The sequence below is a fragment of the Ornithodoros turicata genome, chromosome 1 (genome assembly GCF_037126465.1).
Source record: "Ornithodoros turicata isolate Travis chromosome 1, ASM3712646v1, whole genome shotgun sequence".
Classification (NCBI taxonomy): domain Eukaryota; kingdom Metazoa; phylum Arthropoda; class Arachnida; order Ixodida; family Argasidae; genus Ornithodoros; species Ornithodoros turicata.
Genome location: NC_088201.1, coordinates 130,443,775 through 130,462,735, shown reverse-complemented (window position 1 = coordinate 130,462,735; position 18,961 = coordinate 130,443,775). Strand labels below are relative to the sequence as shown.

The 18,961-nt window shown below is 46.7% G+C and overlaps 1 protein-coding gene across 1 annotated transcript in view; it reads right to left on the bottom strand.

Annotated features, from left to right (window-relative positions):
* Positions 1-18,961, bottom strand: part of LOC135368970 (membrane metallo-endopeptidase-like 1) — a 110,717-nt gene that overhangs the window by 86,403 nt on the left and 5,353 nt on the right. The window contains exon 2 of the mRNA XM_064602551.1: positions 6,614-6,744. Coding sequence (XP_064458621.1) covers positions 6,614-6,744 — 131 coding nt within the window. The remainder of the gene's footprint in view (positions 1-6,613; positions 6,745-18,961) is intronic.

The window sequence follows — 18,961 nt, the reverse complement described above, 5'->3', positions numbered from 1 at the left end:
GCGCCGGCCTATCTTCGACTCGACCCACGGCCTTTCCCATCCTGGAGTGCGCGCGACCCAAAAGCTCCTGACACAACGCTACGCCTGGCCGCGCATGAACAAGGATGTCCAACGCTGGGTCAAGACCTGCATCCCTTGTCAGCGCGCGAAGGTCGGCCGCCACACTCGAACTCCACTTCAACCGTTCCTGCCACCTCGCGCCCGATTTGACCATGTGCATGTGGACATCGTCGGTCCCCTGCCACCATCTCAAGGTTACCGGTACATTCTAACCTGTATCGATCGATTTACGAGGTGGCCCGAAGCAGTCCCGCTGACCGACATCACCGCTCAATCAGTCGCTGAAGCTTTTGTCGCATCATGGATCGCGCGGTTCGGATGCCCCTCCATCGTGACCACCGACCGCGGACGGCAGTTTCAGTGCTCACTGTTCACTGCCCTTACGCAGCTACTCGGAACTCGCCATATCCACACGACTGCCTATCACCCCGCGGCGAATGGGCTAGTCGAGCGACTACACCGTCAGCTGAAGGTCGCACTCACTGCTCACGATAACCCTGCGCACTGGAGCCAACACCTTCCCTTCGCGCTGCTGGGCATCAGATCCTCCGTCAAGGAAGACCTTAGCTGCAGTTCAGCCGAGTTGGTGTACGGTTCCCCGATCCGGCTCCCAGGTGATTTTCTCACCCCCAGCCCCGCCGAGCCCCATCCATCCCAGACCGCGTACATCGACAAGCTCCATGACTTGTTCCGCTCCATCACCCCGGTTGCGCCGCGCATGCCGACGCGGAGAACCGTCTTCGTCAGCCAGGACCCCAAGAACGCTTCGCACGTGTTCATCAGAACCGACCGCGCCAAGCCACCCCTTACGCCACACTACTCCGGACCGTACCCTGTGCTCTCCCGCACCTCAAAGACCGTCGTCGTCGACCTCGGTGGCAAACACGACACGGTAGCCCTGGATCGCGTGAAGCCAGCGTACGTCTCCTCCGTCATCCGCTTTAACACCTACTTGGACCTTCCCGCCTATTCAGCCACACTGAAGCCCGTAGCCCACACAGGCCGAAGGACTGTGACATGGTCTCTCTCTTCCGACCGTCTCCAGCCGGACGACGCTCTAGAGGGGGGAGCCCTGTAGCGCCCTCTGTGGACGGAATCATGATGACGACGACGCAATAAACGCGCCGGCCAGTTGTTACCTGGCAGGTGCACAGCACGGACCTATGTTCCTTATTATCTGCTAGGTATCCACAGTGGGGTGCATATGAGTACGCCTCCCGGAAAAACGGCTGAAGATATTAGGGTCCGGTCACCGTCAGCGAGTACAGGAAGTATCTTTCTTTCATTTCAGATTAAAAACATCCAAGACGTAAGCGTGTTTCGTATCGAGCTGGGGGCCTAACAGCATACATTCTGCAGCAGCATTTTTGCTTCACTAGAGGGTGACGTCACGCGCACCTGGACCTCGTGTGTGGAGAGTGGTTGAAAGTAATGAAAATCACGCGTGGCGGATTGCTTTGACACTCTCGTAACGTCCTTTCAGCCTGGTCTGTTCTTCCAGAACTTCAGAGCCGGAGACCCACAGAGGGAAAATGCGGTGTGAAAAATCAGGTGTTGCAACGAAGGTTTCCAGTGTTGCGGTTCCCAGCTACCCACTGCTCGTACATGATCTGGTCGCAGAACTCGGACACTCGGAGTGCATGTTCATCAATCTTGTCATGAAGCGCTCCGGGCCCAGGGCAGTCATGGGAATCGCCCAGCATGCATGTTTCTTCACAGATACTACATACCATCAACTTGTTGGGTTTGGAGATAGTGACTTATCTCGCGGCCGGTGCAGCCGCTTATCGTCCGTTGATACCGTACACGTGTAGTAGTAGGGGGCGCTGAAGTCTGTCATCGATACCCTTAAAAAGGCGGGCGTGTTTGTATTGTGGGACTTCCCGGGGGATCCTCGAGCTAGTCACGGATCGTTGGCATCGCAGGGTATGCAAGTATGGTAATAAATGGTTGTTTCTCTGCTATGTGAATGGTTGTTTCGTACTACCTCCGGCGAGGCGAACGGATGTGGAAGGGAGTGGGAGCCCTGTGCCCAGTTGGGCAAGGGCGGTAGTTTTCCCACAAACTTCAGAAGCTCTTTGTAGGATTCTTGTATCCCTGCTGCGTTGAGCATCAGTTTCACGTTCTGGTGATAACTGCAAACCCACACAGAATGCGTTCCGGGGCTCCCAGCAAGCACATACCAGGAAGGTCTCAAAGAAGCGAACTTTGAAAATTCAATTTTCTGTGCAGGATTGCTGGCCTTCCACAGCTCGAAAGTTTCCTTTAATCCAGCCATCATCAAGCGCTTCTGATGTTCCGTCCAGACATCCTTCTTTCCTGACAAGCAGTATGCTATGAAATCGTCTTCGTCGTCTTCGTCGTCGTCGCGCTCACTGATTGTTTGGTTTCATTATCCAGTGGTTGATGTTGATGATGAAGCTCCACTTGCGGATGTTGGTTCACTGAGGACGCAAGTCTTTTTCTTGATGCCTTTCTTCATGATGGTTTACGCACCAAGCGGTCAGACGCTCCGAAGTAATCCGTGGTTTGCTGTCTGGACCACCACGCTGGTGCCAGATTTAATATCATCGCTCTTCGTGATGCGCTCTTGGGTTGCGTTTTCCTTGCGCTCTGTTCTGTTGAGATTTCTCCTTCAACTCTCGCAGCAAGGTCTTATAATCAGCGTCGAGGATGGGGCACGGCTCTTCTGATGTCGACGGCGTTGCTATGCCGATGCGTAGAGACGTCTCTAGAGCTCTTCTTGCCCTGGACTATATTTTACGCTTCGCTTCTGCCTATCTCTGTCGTTGTGCTATGGCCCTTTTTCGTGTTACAGGAGTTTCACCAAGGGTTCCCATTGATTTGTTCAGTGAATGGAGTGAGTCTTGCTGTAGGCTCCCCGATGGTGTTCCAGGGCTCAACGCCAGTTCAGTTTCACCTGATGTGGTGTCCTCTTCATGCTTCTAACATTCCATGTAACAATTTCGACACAGCTTGTCTCCAGGGACCTGTTGAAGCGACACTGTGCGCTTAGCCAATGTTGAAGGTATTATGTTTGTCCCACGCATGTTCTTGTGTTTACCGAACGGGTTGGCACAGGACTTTGATGCCACCTTCTAGCAGTACTTTCGGATGTCCAGCGCATAATGACCTCTGCACACAGCACTGATTGAAGAAGGCGCGCGCTTGGCAAGTGCGGATATCAAATACTGGTCATGTTCACTAAGATAGCTGAACTTGCTCAGGAAGGTGTACGTGCGTAGGTGTTGCACCCCTTCGCACCAAAGGAGCAGACTGGGTCATCGCTAGCCTGCGCTGAAGTCGATGCCACATCTATAGCCACGCCTGAAGAAATGCTGCTCCCAGAAGGAGCGCCAGTAAGAACGTGGTTTGGTATCGCAAAACGCTTTGAATGCCTATCCTTCTGCTGTAAGCAATGAGGGATCGACATGACTTCGCTTGCGAGTGAGGCAGTGCAACCTGGGTGCTGCGTTCTGTTGTTGCAGTGTATTGCCCGTGGCACCCTGTCTCAGGGCTAAAGTCCGATCGGAAGCAACATGCTTCCTCTACAACAGTATGTTACACCTCAACCTCCAGTGTATTGCAGAATAATCTTCTTGCAGTAATAACCAGCAATAATTGCCGACACAGAGAGCGTAAGAGTGCTCGCTTTCGACGACAGCTGGATTATGGTGTTTATATCTTTACAACATCTATATTTTTTCTGCCCACCACCAAACGCGTCTTTCAACAAGAACGCCCTGCGGCCGGGAGGCTCCAAATGTGAGACACGCATCTGAACCGAAATTTCGGCGACATACGGAGCAGTAATGTCCGAAAGTGAGCCTGGTGCGCTAACAGGTAGCCTTGGCTCACATGCTCACTTAAAAATATGATTACTAAAAGACAAAAAATATAAGCCTTTTAGTTTTTACCAGGCTTCATGTAGGCAGATAAAACTTCGTTTTGCCGTTGACGGAACGTCCGAATCACGATGCCCACATCACGTTTTTCCCCTTACCAATATTGCGAATTTTGGTAAAATTGCCATATTCGGGTAAATATTTCACAGCCTTTCCTTGCACTTAGCAAATTTAATTACTTTTTTTCACATGTTTGCCATTTCCCTAACTACCAGCTCACCGAGTTTCATCTTCCTACCTCGACCTAGTGAGCAGCAAAAAAAAAAAAAAAAAATGCTGAAGTTCTGGTAAAAATGTATACTTTTAAGCCCACAGCCCGATACGAAACACGCTTACGCCTTGGATGTTTTTCATCAAAAATGTAAGAAACATGGTTCCTCTACTCGCTGACGCTGACCGGACCCTAATATCTTCAGCCGTTTTTTTCTGGAGACTTACGCATAGGCACCCCACTTTTAGGGCGAGAGTTGACATTCAGCACCGCCTTGCGCTTCAACCATACCGAATCCGGCAAAAATATTCTTTGGGAATCTCTATCTTCATGATACCAATCTGAGAAAAAAATAGTGTCGAAATTCGTGATGGTCGAGCCACGCGATTGGGTCGCTTTTTGTGGAATGACCCTGAAGATATTGCCTTAGGAGTTTGCTACTGGCGTCCTAAGGAGTGCCCTTCAGCATATGCTATATTGCAATTCATTTAATCTCGGAATAAGTGATGTATATATATTTTTTTAAATATGATCGCTTTTAGCTGGGGCACCCTCTATATGTGGCAGGGTTTGACTCCCCCTAACTACACTGTCACCCTAACCCCCTCTTATGTTTACTGCAAAGAACGACGAAGCGAGATGTTAGCTACAAAAGAGTTGGGTTGTCATTCACCCTTCCTAATAAAAAAAAAGAAAAAAAAACGAAACATAGAGAAAATGGCCTGGCCCACTCTTCGTTTATTGTACACTGGTGGTCTACCCATCATAGTTTGTCAAGCAGTGAAAGGACAATTTCTACGGTATTTAACATGGGCAAAAACCGCTGTCATCTTGTAAAGCAGTATGTGAAAAGGAGCCCCACAAGACAAGATATTTATGTCCAAAGTAGCGCAATTAATTTGCAAAATCGGTGCCGCAGTGACAGGTCGGAGCGCTCCAACTGCACACCACACCCAGTCTACTGTGACGTTTGCGCTAAGGAGCCCCCTCATTCATTGGTAGGAAAAACCGTCTGCTACGAACATTGCGAGATGTTTCTTGTTGACTTCTGTTCTTTATATGATTTATATCGCGTTTAAAAGAAGACAAGGCATACAGGCAGCCCGACAAAATAAGATTCCGATCAGAAGAGTAATATATGCGTGGCTTCTGTGCAATCTCAAAACTCACAGTAGCAGAAAGCAAGGAATGACGGTGCTACTGTGGCCCCACCTGTTAGCCATTGAACCAACTGTGTGGTGAAAACGATCAGACAGGCTGCGCACTGTTGGGAAGCATTGGGGTATCACTGTACAACACACAGTTAGATTCGTGCTGTACCACTCGTTCTTGCCGTGGTGTCAGCGGTCCCAAAAAATCGAGGTCGTGTCGTTGATAGCCTTGAAATCCTCCATTTCGGATATCACGCTGCCGTAGAACGCCTTGCGTCTCCAAAGCGGTAGCAGACGCTCCGGCCTGCGCGCTGTTGCTCACCTCGATCATGTGATCCCAGGTCCGATGAGGAGCCTCCCTGCCAACCACGTCGCATAGTGACGCGCGTCGCGGCGCTCATCACGTTTCTATCGTGAAGGCGCAGGAGGGTGTTTCGCGCACGGGAAATTCGGGGGCTATTGCAGGCATCCCAATTTCGCTACGGTTGCACAACTGTGGGAAAACTGTTTTCGGCTGCCTAACATTCCATACCGACCAAAAACAGAAACAAAGTTGTGTGCCTCTAGACTGCTCCTTTAAGAAGTTTCCTTGAGGAACTTGTGTAGCGCCACAAGGACGTCACTGTATTGGGCGCTGCCAAGTATAATATCGCTAGGACGAACAAGGCGGTGCCAGAGTGTGGTACGGTGCCTCTCATAGCACTGACAGTTTGTGGTGACGGCAAGCGTATCCGTTTCTAAGTTGAAAGCAGGGCACATTGATGTATCCATCTGTACCTTCGACAAATACACAGTGGAGTTCGAGCGCAGTTCAACATTCAAGCGCAGTAGATGGGGCATTGATTACTTTCTGGCCTAGGCGATGTTCGTCCACGCAGAACGTGCGTCATCGACGGGTCAACGAGTGAGAGGACTCATGACTGCATTCTTGTTGAACTGCTACCGCTTGCTACCACTACAGAAGCGCAGTATACACAGTTGGCAGGGACGTAACGGAGAAGCCATTAAACCGCTCGGCATCGTGGGGCCCGAATAAGGATATACTCTAATAACATGAAGTATTTGCAATAAGTAACCTTTTCTGCTCTTAGTGCAATTCCTGCTAGACTTCAGGAATACTATACTGAGTCCATGTCCATTCATGATCTAATGTCAATTCAATATTATTCCCAAAAATGTTTCTTTAAATGAAATTTTCATCCCATTAGGTAGCCATTTCAATATTTTCCGCGTTTTCAAATTCTTCATTTGACCAGGTTGCAACCAGAGTAGCGACTACATCCTACCTTTTATAAGATGCAAGATACTCCAGAAGCCGTTTGAATTTATGAACAGCAACATAAAATATGTGTTCGTCATCAGCTATAGTGATATCTGCCTTATTGAACATGCTGTTCAGGAAATGAGACCAATGAACCTGCAAAAACAGAAAAAGAAAGTCAGTAGGGACATTCGTGCAACGCTCCAAATGTGGTACATGCATGTAGTATAAAGCCACTCGGAATATCGCACTATAATGCACCTGGAATTGTTTTCTGGTTTTCCTGGAACTGCGAAGTTGCAATGCCTAGATAAACCAACCAAAGTATACGCAGAATAAAGACAAAAGGGCGCGGTATGCAAACCATTCATTATCGTGTGAGACCTCTAGCTTAAAGGCAAGCTATGGTACCCATCACAAGGTAGGAGATGCAAAATCTTGCCGCACAGCAGGGCACGTGATCATGAATAAACAAAATTATGTTGCGCAGGGTCTGCTGTTTCCAATATGCACATGCGTGGCAAATCACGTAAACATATCGGCTTTAGGCTTTGCTGCTAGGTAAACTTTAGGTTCTGAACTTTTGGTAAGTTTTAATGATTAATTTATCCTTCCCTCAACAACGCAGGAAAGCTACATGTGGTGGCACAAGTGCACAGAAAGTGCTGACCATAAAGCTTCATTGCAAATAAACGTATGCTATAGTTGTATCGAAAAATGCTGCCTGGTGATTTTAAGAGCCGTAAATCATTATTCAGTGATATCCCTTGAAGTGCAGTCTGCCGATATCTCACTGATAAAGATGCCGCATCATTAAAACATCTCTTGGGCCTTCTTGGTGACAGACTTTCATAACGTAAAAGCGCTAAAAACAGGACGGACACAAGATTCGATGTTGTACGTGTCTTGTGTCCGTCCTCTTTTTGGCGCTTTTACATTATGAAATTCCGCATCATACAACGTGGTTTGTTTCTCATAGAGTAATTGAACTTGATTTTTCTAATCACGGCAATTTGTAATGAGCGAAGTTTCCTCGGCAGTTGTGCTCCAAAATCAGTAAGAACTGAACAGCCAAGTCACTTGACTAGGTTTCCCGCCTACCGCTACAGGAAGGTCGTCCGTCCAGAGCTACGTCCGGTTAGAGTCTTAACTCTTTGAAGCACGACATTTTTATGCAACATGAAGCACTGACTGCGCGATGGGTATATTCGGCCAAAACTTCACTTCAAACAGCTGCTGGTAGAATCTTTCCGCAGCATCAACAGAGCGGACATTTGTTATACATCCGCCGGCTAGGCACTGCCTTGGTGGTACGTTGCTGGGACCACTATGCATGAGGGCCCCATATTATAAAAGACACTTTTGGAAACAGTTTCTGTTCTTTGCAATGCACAACGGCACCTGACAAGCTGTGCATATCCAGTCTGTTCGTATTCGCTTTGTTTTCGTGCTGCACAAAGCACATCGCTCTCTATTGCCTCGCACGGTCTGCAACCTGACCGCTGCTGCTCTTTGTTTCATCTTCATCGTTGTAGTCTTAAAAAGACGGGGCCGGCTGTCAAACAGTAATCTTGAAAAGCAATTGTTCCTGCGAGGTAATACAGTTTTTTTACTAATGCCATTTTCGACTTCACGCTCTTCGTATTTCTTTGATTGCGAATTCCAACTGTCACGTCTACTTATTTCTTAAATACTCTTGAAAGTAGCGAGTTACTTTAAGAGCATTTAATACTATATCTTAAATGTTGTTCAAGAATGGATATTTAGTACTGTACACAATTACTGCAATTGCGCGTTGATCAGTAACTGAATTTAAATACTTTTTCTGAGTATCTTGTAGAATCATGATTCTGAGCATCAGATGCACTGCCGTTCGCACAGGCAATGTTTTTGTTAAAGTTTTCCCACATCTTGGCGGTTGAAGCATGTATTTATGTAAAAAAATACATGATCCAAACATGCACGAACCTACAGAATATTCAGTTTTCGTGCATTTTAGAGCCGGTACTATTGCATCCGTTCGTATCCTCTGTTGGAAATCGGGAATACCCATCAAGAAACATGCAAAACATGGAACTCTGCGAAGTGCCTTTGAGCGTGAGTTCTGAAGTTACGATGCCTGTGCCGTGGAACAGAGTGTTATACTACGTTCACACTACAGCACTGAACGCACCAAAAGCCGCGAGCAACGGAAATGCCGGACAACTTGTCACTTTCACAGCAATCCGCGAGCGCCGGGAAAGCCGCGAAGGCGCCGAACACCTCGACGCGACAGTTGAAATTGCTTTACTTTCGTGAGCACCGGACAAGTCGCGAGTGTGGGCCAATCGGCGCTCTCCACGAGCGAGAATGTCGGGAAGGAAGAGCAGCGCAGTGGACAGCAAACATGACGGATGCCTTCGAAATGGCCATGGTTGTCCACGAAATTATAATCCAATCAAGGCTCCAATAACCAAGGCAATAATCAAGGCTCCAATGCAGCGCTAAATATTGTTAGACAGCAAACGCAAGAGGAGCAGGGGTCGGATTCACAAACGCGATCGTAAGTAACGCTAAGATGCGCTAAGACGTCGTAGCCTGCGACGCGCGTACGACGGCGTCGTAAGCGCGATTCACAAAGCTATCGTAGTGGAGAGGGTACCCCCTTTGACGAGGAAGAGGAAGTTGCTCATTTCCTGTCACACGCAACCAGGAGAGAAACAGGCAACGGGTGCAAGACTATGTTTTCACTATAGTAACGATGACGAAAATCTGCAATCGTACCAATAATAATCGTCCCGTTAGAAGAAGAAGTCGCCCGTCCCCAGTTGTGTTGTTACCGCACGTGCTCTCGGTCTTTCTGTAGCCATAATGGATGCCATGTAATCACAGGCAAAACGCGTTCGACGACGACCCAGCAGGGATATTACCAGTATGTTCGTCTCGGAGGAGGGGAGGGTGTTTTGCAGGGGGTGTGCGGAACCCATATTTGCAGCTTTTATGGCTTTTTTAGCCTTTCCTGCAGACAATTTGGAGGGGTGTTACAATATTTTTGGGGATGTCTTAGGGGGGTGTACGGGATGCTTGAAAAATCCCTGCGACCCGATTTTACGAAGCACAAAATTGAAGCATTTGTCGAAGGTTATCAGGCAAAAAAGTGCGTCATTGACGCTTTGGGTGTGGTCTGAAGGTTCTCTGGGAAAGTTCAATGTGTGGGCGCGTATTACGGAGTCTTTGTTTGCCGTCTTCAAATCCACCGCTGCCAAATACGCCTTCATCTTTCTTCGTAGACCGCTCGGGATCTCTCGCAGGATTCCGCCGTAAGCTGCGAAGATTTTGCGACGCGCGCCCTTCGTGAATCTACACTTCGTCGTGACTTTCCCGTACCACGGAGTTACCACAGATTCCGTCGCACGAGCTTTTTGTGAATCCGACCCCAGAAACTTAGATAGGAAGACCGCATCACTGCAGCTGCTGCGAAAAGACGAGGAAGTAAGTGTGGAGGCATGTGTCGAGGATCGCCGCCTGCTGCTCGCAGCGTGCATTGCTTTTCGAATGGCTGAATGTAAACACAATAAATACGTAGACGGGGAAAAATTGAGTGAACCGGTAGGGCAATATGAAGAGAATTCCTCAGGACGAGAGCGCCTTTATTTCGAACGGAGACTGTTCTTCTTCTGGGCACCGTCCTCATCATTGGCATGGTTTTTAAAAAGAGTTAGGTATGACTCGTTAAATGTTCATGCGGGTTGTGGGTCAAGAGCCCCTGGGGAAGAAAGGGTCCGTATAGGCTTTTACGGCCGACGTGAATGACTGCTTTGTTAAAGTGTGGAGGGGGGGACTTCATTCACATAATCCCCTCTACACTATAACGAAGCGGCCGTTCACTTAGGCCGTAGAAGCTTGAACAGACTTTTTTGAACAGACTTGAACACCTCTTGACCCACAACTCGCATGAACCTTTAACACGTCATACCTAACCCTTTAAATACCGTGCCAATGATGAAAACAGTGTCTGGAAGAAGCGTCGAAATATCGGCGGCTCTCGTGCTGAGACAATTCGCTTCATACAATAAACACGTGATTTGCAATTGTTATGTTGATTTATCACAACGACATAACACTAGGGGTGTTCAAGTCAAATCGAGACTTTCTGTCTCCTGAGTGTACAAATGACTAACGCGACTTTTTTTTTTTTTTTCGTCATTTTCACACGCGACAGGCCTCCGCGTTTCTGCAGAACAGAAGACACGTGCTGGACAAGATGGCCGACAACGAGGTGAGCGCGCACATCGAGCAGCAAATTGTCATGAAGTTTCTCATGAATGAAGGCGTAAAGTCGTCTGAAATTCACAGGTGACTTCAGGCTCAGTATGGCCACGATACACTTAGCCACGATACAGTTAGCCACGGCAAAGCGTTTGAGTGGCGCAAACGGCTCCGAGACGGCCGTACATCAGTGCAGGACGATCCCGGCCGGGGCGACTCAGAGCCTAGTGTGAGAGTTACTGAGGACATCCAACTTGTGGTGAGCATGATCCTCAAGGGCCGACGGATAACGTGTCTCGAACTGGCTCGAAAGACGGACCTTTCTGTGAGAACGTTGAACACTATCATTCATGAACACCTCCAGTTTCGGAAAGATAGTGTCCGTTCGGTCCCGAGGGAGTTCTCCGTGTTTGACCGGTAGAGAAGACTGGAAATCTCCCAAGAGCTAAGGTATCGTTTCGACTCTGAAGGACAGCCGTTCCTTGATCGGATCACCACGTGCGATGAAACGTGGGTGCATCATTTCACTCCTGAGTGTAAACGCGCATCAAAACAGTGGAAGTATCCGGGATCGCCGGCCTCCAAGAAGTTCCGAAGCACCCCGTCTGCGCGTAAGGGCATGGCCACGCCTCCTAGGACAAGGCTGGCGTTGTTCTTGTTGACTTTCTGCCCAGTACCACCATCAATAGTGCATGTTACTGCCAGGTTCTCAAGGATGTGCATAAGGCGCTGAAGCAAAAGCGGCCGGGCCTCATCAGTAAACGAGTCCTCCTCCTACAGGAGAATGCACACCCGCATACCGCGCATCTCACGACACGCACCTTACGAGAATTTGGCTGGGAGTGTCTGCCACATCCCCCTACAGTCCAGACCTCACCCCCAGCGATTTCCATCTCTTCGGGCCACTAAAAGCGTTTCTTGGGGGTTAAGTCCCTGAATACTAAAAGTAGGGACAACTCCTCCTTGCCTCTCCCCCACACATGCTTCTCTACCTTCGCCTCGACAGTGGCGCCGCCTGGATTGCTGCACCGTAGTAGACGACAGCCGTGTTATCGCCGTTTTCAGGCAAGCAGAGCATTACTGTTTGCTTGGTTTACGCGTTCTGGATATGTCTTCATCTGATGACCTCGTGAAATTTAGTCCCGCTATGAAAACTGAAGTGTCACAGGGGAAAATAATAGGGCTCGGGATCTAAAACGTTTTTGCGATTTCCGTTTAAAACGTTTCCGTTTAAACGTTTTATACGCCGTTTAGATTCACGTATAGCCTGGAAAATGTTTCCGTATGAAACGTTTAAACGTTTTGTTTAATGCGAAACGTTTAAACTTTTTGTGATTGCGAAACGTTTAAGCGTTTTGTTAAAATGAAGCGGTTGAACGTTGTGTCAAGGAGAAGCGTTTAAACGTCTTGTTAATACGAAACGCAAGGCCTTTCGAAACGGATAGCTATTTAAGCAACTTCTTGTCTTTATTAATGGGAAACATTGACGCGCCATTCTTACGGGGACAGAGACAGAAGTTGTCCCCGTTATGTCTTGCGCGTCCATGGTTCCCATCAGCAATTGCCAACTACGCCAGTTTCTCAGTGTCTTATAAGTAGCTTATTACTTCAGTTCATATTTCGCCTTTAAGCAAACCTATTTGTGTCCATTTTTGTCGTACATTTCATTATGAACCGACGTGTTTCACTACAGTTTGAAACATGTCGAGCTCGTAATGGCGGTGATGACGTTTGAATCTTTTGGGTAGTTTATACTAAGAATTCCGCATTTATCTTCTTTACGTGAGCAGCATTTTGGTGAAATGACCAACGCGGAAGATTGTGACATTGAGCGACTACTTTAGCCTGAAGCATGTAACCTGCTCTTTCCTACTGGTTCCCACTTTTGCACTCTAAAACAAGAATATTTCCCAATTATGCGTACGAACCAATCACTGTCCCCAATGATATCATTCTTGCGCCAGAGTGGGAATAAAGGGATGAGCAGGAATTTTGTGGCATCATGCACTCACGCGAATTCCCACAAAGAGGCGTACACATCCCATTATGAAAAAAATTGGGAAAAGGATAACACCCAGAATTGTAATTCTGCCGGACGATGGCGATGAGATACTCCGTTTTTGAAGTGTCAGCGATCCCAATGCCATGAGTGCACGCGGAGCGGAGTTCGACACGCTGCGAACAGGGTCGTGGCAACCACCAAGAAACCACCAAGAAACGGAATAAAATGCCCCTGCGCTGAGACTGTTCTTTATTATATATAAGACGATCACAAATGAGCGGGACAAAGTAACATGCCATTATAACGATACCTTGCACTGTCTTTCAAGGAGAGTAAGCGGTAGTGTTTAGAGGAGGAAAGAAAAAAAAAAGAAAATTTGCAGTTCACTTCTTCCTAGTATAATAATATCACCCTCGTGGTCATCGTAACATATACAAATAACGTGTGTTTAACGCACATGTGATCTATAGTAGTAGTAAAAAAAAGGAAAAAATAGGGAACGTTTCCTGAAGAAATGTTTACGTGCGTATTCGCACCGTGAGAGCTTTTGTGTAAAACAAAAACGATTAAAGGAACTGTAAAGTGAAATTTGACCCCCCTGATTCTGTGTGCGACCTGGTAGTGTTTGCACGTCTGATGCTGCACACAGAGCATAAGCGTTCAAAGCGCGTTAATTATTACACAAAATAAGTTAGAAAAGTTAAATCGGACGGTAGTTCGCGCACCACGACAGCTAAAAAAATCATGATGGGAGTACTCCAGTCACGTGGTACTTAATTATTATACGATGAACCTATGACTGGTTATTAATTACTAGTGAGCACTACTTTGAGAATCACAAGAATTACCGGGACAATTCTTCAAAATATCGAAGAACCAGTATCCAAAATACCGTCGGCGCTCCTATTTGCGAAGGTTCTTTTCCAGCCTAAATTGAGCAGAACTTCACCTGACAGCAATGCCGGGTATCTACTGTAATGTTCGGGGATGCACCAACCGTGCTCTTTCGACAAGGGATGTTGTGTACCACAAGATTCCAAGGGATAATGTGAAAAAACGAAACTGGTTCGAAGCGCTTGGCCAGGACATTCGTGATTCAGGCCGTATCTGTTCAACGCATTTCTCTGACGAGGCGTACGAAGTGGTAACAGTGGACGGTCGAAGACGTCTCAAACCGAACGCAGTCCCAACACCAGTGTCTCTCCTTGCGCGGACGTGTGACGACGCGAAGATCAGTGCACACGAGGTATGTATTTACCGATACATAGGAATAATTGGTTGACTAAATTGAAATTGACCTTTGTGATGTGTACGCTGGCGTCATGTACCAAACGGGATCATTGACTACAGTTGTATTCAAAAAATTCCTCCTTGAACAGGCGAGCAGTGGCCCGGACCCGCCGCAGGAGTGGTTTCTGGTAGGTTTTGCTGTAGAGCTGGAGCTTTGACTCTTGTCTGACCAGTGAAAGTTTGACGTTGCTGTGTTCCTGTGATTGCAGGCTGATAGCAGTGATTTTAGCAATCTGTGCATGATTGTAGGCAGATGACCCACGGCAGATGACTGCACATTGGCTACTACATCGGCTGGTAGCAATTCTAACGTAGGTGTCTATGAGTAGAGAACAGTGGTTGGTGAAGAATAAAGGGAAGTATAGTTATCTCAATTTCACAGCGTGTTAATGCAAATGAAGCTAGTCTCCCAGAGTGCGATCACACATAATGTAGACCTACAGTGTTTTCACAATGTAAGTATGAAATAAAATGTGTGGTAAACACTGACTGTATACTTCATTTATATGAGCGACACAGGTTTCCATCATAACGGACAAGAAGGTGGAAGCACGCAAACGGATCATTCACCGTCAACACCTGTCAACATGCTTCCAGTGATGGTTTCGACACCTATTGTCCGTACACCATCATGCCCAGAGGTAGGGCATGCATTTGTTTTGGTTAAAATTTATTTAATTATTTATTTTTATTTTATTTATGAAATACTGCAGACTCCGTTGGAGTCCGAGCAGGAGTGGTCTCTGACACTACGCAGACGTGACTACACAGAAATTTTGAACTTCCGCATTCCTTATAGGAGCATGATATGACTATGTACGTCTTCACCAGTGATAGAGTCAGCCGATGAGTCATTCCGCATATCTGAAGACGACAGTTTTGAATGGTACATAGCCTGCTCATACAAGTTTGCAGATACTAAAAGCTCTTCCACTTTGCAGTGGTGGGCCCTCTACTTGACCAATTGATCAGAAGAAGTACGTCGTATTTGAAGCTCCATTGTTAGAACTGTTCGAGAAATGCAGGACTTGCGGTGCGGCGTGCAAAGTGCTTCTGAATTTTGCTCCCAAATCAACGGCATACACTCCAAACGTTATGCGTGCAAGGTGTATAATCTAACACTCAGTGTACATGATTTTTGTTTTTTATTGATTTCAATCATCACTTGAACTGTATTATACAATTATTAATGTTATTATCACGATTCAGACAGGTACCGCAAACTTTATCACATAGGATACTTGTTTTACTCTTACTGATAGTGCCATTTTTTCCCTGTGAATGTGCATGAACCTAGGACGCAAATCGCTATCCTGCATTTTAATGAAAATGCTGACCGCCCACTTGCACGTCGAAAGGATGGTGGCCTGATGTACAGGAGAAAGCTAGTTAAGACGAAAAAGGGCACGGAGGTAGTTGCTACCATGAAGACAAAAGCAACTCATAGCGGGTTTCGTTTTAGTATACATAGTGTAGGGAAGAGATTTAGGCATGACCATATTTCCTTTTCTTGGCAGAGTATGTAGACCATCTTTTGAGGGAAGCACTGACAACTTGCCAAGATGTGAGCTACAGTGAAATGGTAAATGCAAAAGCCCCGAGCCTGCACCAATGACTGCACAGTACCAACGACAACCAAAGAAGGTCTTGATTGCTAGAAGAATGCTGCGGTTCCTAACAGAGTGAGGTAATGTTCATTCATCACTTCATGGGTTCCCGTAGCAGTATAATTTTGTGATTTTTTAGCTGACTGCTGCCGTGACACGTGCCTCTAACTGGAACTTAGCCTGATTTAGAGAAAAAGCCCCTCCATCCATGAGAATGAGGTACTGTTCTTTCACCACCTCATGAGTTCTTGTAGCAGTATAATTTTCTGATTTTTAGCGGGCTGCTGCCGTGACATGTGCCTCTAACTGGAACTTAGCCTGATTGAGAGAAAAAGCCACTCCATCCATGAGAATGAGGTACTGTTCTTTCATCACGTCATGGGTTCTCGTAGCAGTATAATTTTCTGATTTTTAGCTGACTGCTGCCGTGACATGTGCCTCTAACTGGAACTTAGCCTGATTGAGAGAAAAAGCCCCTCCATCCATGACAATGAGGTAATGTTCATTCATCACTTCATGTACGTGTTCTCTAGCATTATCATTTGTGTGATCTTTCAGCTGACCCATGACGCAAGCTTTAGCAGTGAAATGAAGCCTACTTGCAAATACTTGATTGCCCACAATGACCTGCCTTCCTTTCAAATATAAGAGGGAAGTACCAATAACTACACACAAAGTGCAGTAGGCTCATACTGTGTATGGATGTGTACATTCTAACATGCTTTGTTGAGTAACTGTTTGGCGGCAGACGCAGTCACATGTAGATGCAGTCGTTCGTACCGAACAGGTACAACCTGTTAGTTTAGTTTGTACCTGTTAGTTTGAGTGACTGAGCCTGATATCTCCCTGAATTTACCGTACTGGAAGTCCTTCCACTCAAATTTGCATAAATTCAGAGCACAGGTTTATTTGTTCTCTTTTTGCTCCACAAACCTAGAAAAAAAAATCCCGAAAGCTTTACGCTGTATTCATAGCCCCAAAAGCTCCATAGAATGTGAACCAGTAATGAAGCCCCGTGTCATTTCAGCCTGCATGCAGACCTAGTCTCCATCGCGGAAATTCTACAGGATGGGATATGACACTGGCCATTAGGGAGCGTTTGGCCATCCTTGTAGGCTCTTCATTTGAGGTATCGTGGTTACTTTGCACTGCTCAATATCTACCCCTCTGATTGAAGATGCTGCTGTCCTTGGAACAGCTGAGATAAATTTGCCTTGGCAATTTTTCTGGTGGCCAGGTTCCAGCATGGTGTGCCAACAACCACGCCATACACTGTATGCAACGGGATAGGATGACAAAAGCGAAGGATAAGTAGCCTATATGAAGTCCGTGGCGTATGGCATGGCCATACGGCTGCGAACAGGTGTGTCACATGCCAAACGTGCATTTCCTAACATACTTCTCTTTCTTTTTTGCAGGGAATTCATGAGTGCAGAAGTAATATACAGATGAAGCTGTTGAAAGTCATATTTATTCTGCCTTTGTAGCTGTACAAATCTACATAGGAATTGGACACCTATTAAAAATGAAAAAAAAATATAATTAGAAATAGAGAAAGGGTTACAAAGATGAATGTGCACAAAGAAGGTGTACAATTTTTTCTTACATGCTTGTGGAGCTCATGATGACAGGGATGCGTCTGAAGAAAAGCCTATATTGATGTCACTGGCATGTCCCAACTTGAGGCTCTTTTTATACTCATAAAGAAGTCATGGACTTTCGTGTATACTCCAGTAGAGCTTATGGACACGTTTGTAGCACACATGTATGTACTGAAAAGGAAAACATCATGCATTCATTTGTGTCTGATCGGTGGGAAGTGAAACTATAGCAAATTGATATACATCCTGTGTCTGTTTCCTGTTATCGTTCATGTGTTCTTTCAATGAAGCGTTTGAAAAGCGTTCTTCCAATAAAGCGTAAAATGTTTACATTCTTCGTTGTTTGTAGACTGCATTTTACTGTGTAGTGGTTGTTGGGTTACTACAGTAGGGCATGTGCCTGACCCGGTATTCTGTGCCAAAGGGATAGTGTTGTTATCTTGCAGTTTTCTCGACCAAACCATTCTGTGTACCTGTCTACGTGGCACGCATTGAATACTGTCCACAAACACATTAAAGAAAAATGAAAGTTTCACCTCAGTGAAAGGGAATGAACACCCACATTGTAAGAGAACACCTACTGCATCACACATCAGGAAGGCGAAAGCCTTTGTACAGTTCGGAAGGAAAAGTGTCCCTTATGGCATGTACAGCACATGCTGGGAGGACCTTCCTGCAGTGTTTTCCTAACGGTCCCCAGAGCCACGTGGTCAGCTGCTTGTAGGCTACGTGCCTAAACTTTCTGCATGTACCATAGGCAGGTATAAATTATGACATGTAAGTTTCTGATAACAGAAACTGAACGCGCACGTGAATGAACTCACTTGTTGACTTCGCTGTTCCGGATAACTGTGTAGTCGTCGCTTTCTCTCACAGAGCAGTAGGACACCTGGAGCACCTCAGTGTCCAGGCACAGTATTTCAAAATACTAATTTCTTGTTATGGAACCGCTGCGTTGCTTCTATACCGCCCCGTTCACTTCGCGGCAACCAAGGCATTTCTCTGCTGTCGGCATCGGTACACATTTGCCGCAAGTACACCTGAACATGAATAAGCAATACCGAATTTCCACTGTGACCCTCTCAACGGTTTCGTTGCACATGTCACTAACCAAAGACGTTTCCCAACGCGGTCAGGCGACGGCGATGGAAGCAATTCGTCCTCTGTCGACGACTCCGCGGATGGCATAGTCTCATGTTGACTCTCCGGCGTGCTGTCATATGAACAGAAGTTTTGTCGGCGTGACCGTTCAAGTATCCGAAGGTCGAGGGCACTCAGGTTTGGTAAGCTGGACATCGCAGGGCGCGTCTCCCAAAACACTTTCGGTTTTGCCGCAAACCCGGACGCGAATGACTAAGCCGAAAGTAGCCACAAGCTAGCTAGCCGACACGAGCCGACCCAGTGTTGTTGCGAGGGAGTACTCAGCCTTTCGTTCGAATGCAGTCTTTGAAATTCGATTACTCAAAGAAAACAGCGATTCCAAAAGAAATATTTCGGAACTGAGATGTGCAGTTCCTAAACTTTCAAAAGATCATAAGGTTTCCCTGGGTTGGAATTCACTTTACAGTTCCTTTAAACCTTTCCTAGGAAAACGTTTATATACGTATACGTGCCACTGTACGTTT